This window comes from Tupaia chinensis, unplaced genomic scaffold (genome assembly GCF_000334495.1).
Source record: "Tupaia chinensis unplaced genomic scaffold, TupChi_1.0 Scaffold000493_1, whole genome shotgun sequence".
Classification (NCBI taxonomy): Eukaryota; Metazoa; Chordata; class Mammalia; order Scandentia; family Tupaiidae; genus Tupaia; species Tupaia belangeri.
The window spans coordinates 645,780-649,196 of NW_006160005.1; the positions used below are offsets into that span (position 1 = coordinate 645,780).

Below are 3,417 nucleotides of genomic sequence, written 5' to 3' on the forward strand. Positions count from 1 at the left end.
GGCATGTGTGCATACATGTTCAAAATCCTGACGAGTGAAGAGATGGAGAAGGGACTGTGGCGTGAAACACCTCCCTCTCCCTCTATCTCTGTCTCTCTGGTGAGTCCATGCACACTTCTGCAATTAAAATAATTTTTATTTTAAATAAAAAATAAAAAAAATAAAGCAGGCTGTCTCTCTCTCTCTTTTTTTTTTCATCTGTTCAGTGGAGATAAAGATGTTTTGGAGGCTTTGGGACATGCCAGTGTGACTGACCTGAATGACAGTCCCCAGAATTCCTTGTCCTGGGTGTTTCCTGTGAGGTGGGTCATGAAGAGCTTGGAGTGGGGCAGGTTTTGAGGGCCGAAGGGAAGCAGCAGCTGCAGCGAGTCACAGTCTCCATTCTGCCCACGGGCCTCCTCGCTGGAGGGGAGGCAGTGACCAGACGCAACTGCCTGTCTTCTTCTGGATGCTCCTCTGGCTTCTCCAGCCCCTTGGCCAGGCGCGTGTGCTCAGTTCCACGGGGAGGATCCTGGCTTCCGCAGGACAACCATGTGGCCGAGTTCAGAACAGCGAGAACTGAATGGGTTCGCGTCTGTCTTCAGGGATTCCCGTTCAGGCTTGCGGATTCCGACTTGTTCTGATTCCTCCCTACACATGCGCTTTAGCTCCGTCCCTTCCCAGCTACCTCCCTCTGAATCTGAAGTTCCAGCAACTGCCCAAGGCCAAGTACCCACAGAGACATCCCGCACATTGGGAACCAGCAGTTAGCGTAATGGCTATGTCCCTGGACTCCCACATAGTCGTGCCCAAGATCCCGAGAGGAGAATGGAGGAGAAGGGATTGCGGTGTGACCATCCCCCCTGGGGGGTGATTTTTCGCTTTCTGTCTCTATGTCTCTCTCTGACTGTCTGGCGAGCGCATGCGCCCTACAGTGAAAATCTCTCAAAAAAAATACAAAAAAAAAGAGACATCCCGCACATGTACCAGAAGACACACGTATGTCTATGGCTACATGTACATATTAGGACCCTCAATGGTGGCACAGCAGAAACGTAGCCCTCTGTGTCGCAGGCCCCACATGGATGGTCCTGAGGTCACACTAGGTCTTCCCATGCACGCCAGGTGTGTGCATGTGTCCTGTTATTCCTTCATCCAAGTTGACTGAGGTTAGGGGTGGACCGGGGGTGAAGACTTTCAGGGATACCTGTCTCTTTCTTTCCTTCTCTCTCTCTCTGTCTCTCTCTCTCATGGGAGAAGTAAATAAATAAACTTAAAGATCTATATAACTCTACATATCAGTCTGCTTCTCTGACTGACCACTCTCTCTCTCTCTCTCTCTCTCTATATATATATATATAGAGAGAGAGAGAGGAGGCTGATATATGTAAAGTTTATTTAGGGCTGGCCCTGTAGCCCAGCTAGTGGTTAAGGGAACTAGGTCCCACAGAGCTGATCATAGTTTCTATCCTGGACCTGGTGGCTTCAAAACCATGCCATGAGCCTGTGCGTGTGTGCCCCCAATCCTGACAGAATGGAGAAGTGGAGGAGAAGGGATTGCCCATGACCACGCTCCACTGGGGATTGCTTTAGCCCTCCCCCCATCACTCATTTTCTTGCAATCACATGCACCCTTTGACAATTAAAAAAAATGTTTACTCCATGGGCAAGAGAGACAGAGGTAAAGAGACAGAGAGACAGCACACCCAACAGCGTCATGGTGCTGCACTCCACCCCCAGTCTCGGTCAACCCTGGATCATGGGCCGCTGCGTGCCTGGTACATGCAGGGCGGTCTCCAGACATGGCACCCAGAACCTTCCTGCTGGATCAGCCTCGCAGCGTCGGTTGCACTTTATTGCTGTGCCACAGTTCAACCCCTCAAGGCTTCATACTTACCTCCACTCAGGGGCGTTTTGCTGGTTTTACTCTAGCATTGTGGCCCACTAAGGTACTCCTGGGCATTGAGGTTTTCATTTGGCACATCGGTGGCCCCCGGCTAGTTCCTGAGCAGCCTGCTGGCTGTTCCTTCGTTAGTATTGCTGGCACATGTTGCATACTTTGGGGTGCATGGGGAGTTGGGGAGCAGGGCTTGCTCTGGAGGTCAGAGAAGAGTTTTTGATCCAGCACCTTTGGAGACTGGACTTGGGAAGCGGCCTTCACAGTTTCTAGTGAGTCCCAATTATTGGTCATTGGAAAAATCATGATGTATTTTTTTGTTTTTTCTATGCAAATATATGCATTATGAGTTTGCTGACAACCCAGTAGATAACACTAATTTATTTTTTTTTAATTTTTCAAATGGTAGAGGAGGGAAGGGGCCTATGTAATTACCCACTGGAGCACTCACGGCATGTAAGACAAAGCCAAGGAGACACCCAGCCTCAGACGTTGTCCCTAGCTCTTAGGCAGCCTAAGTGACTGTTTTTGAGAGGGTACACTTGTTAGGGTTCTCCTATCGTTGATTCTCTTCCCTGTGAATTAACTGCCAAAAATAGAACAGAGGAACAAACTTCTTAAAAAATTTAATGTTTTCAGGGCTGGGGTGGACCAAGGCCCGAGGAGAAAATGGCAAGACAGGCACGGGGTCTACCGAGGCTGGACCAGGCTGACTGGACCACGAACTCCACCGACTTATTCTGTCAGTCTCTATCTCAGAACATTCTGGAACCATGCTGTCTCCTTAAACCCGGACTTGCTGTGCTTCCTTCTTCTTCACTTCTGCCCAGATGTCTGACAGGTCTTGGATAAACTGCTGGATCTAACAAGGCAAGGGAGCCAGGGTTAATCCCACCCGCCAGAGGCCTCCCTCGTCATCCCAGACGGAGCATCTCCAGGTAGTTAACCTGTAAAGAACTGGTCACTTTCCTGTGACTGACTTCTTGAGGAGGCCATTTTCTCTCATTTGACACTGTTTACAGGAGAGGTTGAATACTAGGTTTAAAGATTAAAAGCAATAAATAGGGATAGGGTTGAGAACTCCTAGAGGCAAACCCTTAGTACAAAACATGAGTGACATGTTTTGTCACCCTCCCTCTCACGGAGGGCAGAGGGAAGAGAAAAGAGAGAGAGAGCCACAGAAGGACAGGACAGAGAAAGGACAGGACAGAGAAACAAGAGAGGGACCTTGTTGCAACCATGTCCTCTTAGGGGGTACCTTCTCCTCTGTCTGTCTCTCTCTGGCAGCTCACATACCATCTGACAATTAGGAAAATTAAAAAAAAAAAAAAAAAGAAAGAGAAAGAAATAATAAGGGGGGGGGGCAGCAGAGGGTGTGGTGTTTAAGGCGCTGGATCCCACATGGTCTACTTTGAGGTTCAAGTCCTGGACCCGGAGGTGTATATACGTGCCCAAAAATCCCAAGAGGAGAATGGAGGAGAAGGAATTGCAGCAAGGCCATCTCTGCTGGAAGTGTGCAGGGGTGCTTTCTCACTCCCCCC

At 49.3% G+C, this 3,417-nt stretch overlaps 1 protein-coding gene across 1 annotated transcript in view; it reads right to left on the reverse strand.

Moving 5' to 3' along the window:
- Window positions 1–2,516: 2,516 nt before the first annotated feature.
- Window positions 2,517–3,417, reverse strand: part of CCDC42 (coiled-coil domain containing 42) — a 17,268-nt gene continuing 16,367 nt past the window's right edge. The window contains exon 7 of the mRNA XM_006156400.1: window positions 2,517–2,738. Within this exon, the coding sequence (XP_006156462.1) occupies window positions 2,661–2,738 (78 nt within the window). The 3' untranslated portion in view covers window positions 2,517–2,660. The remainder of the gene's footprint in view (window positions 2,739–3,417) is intronic.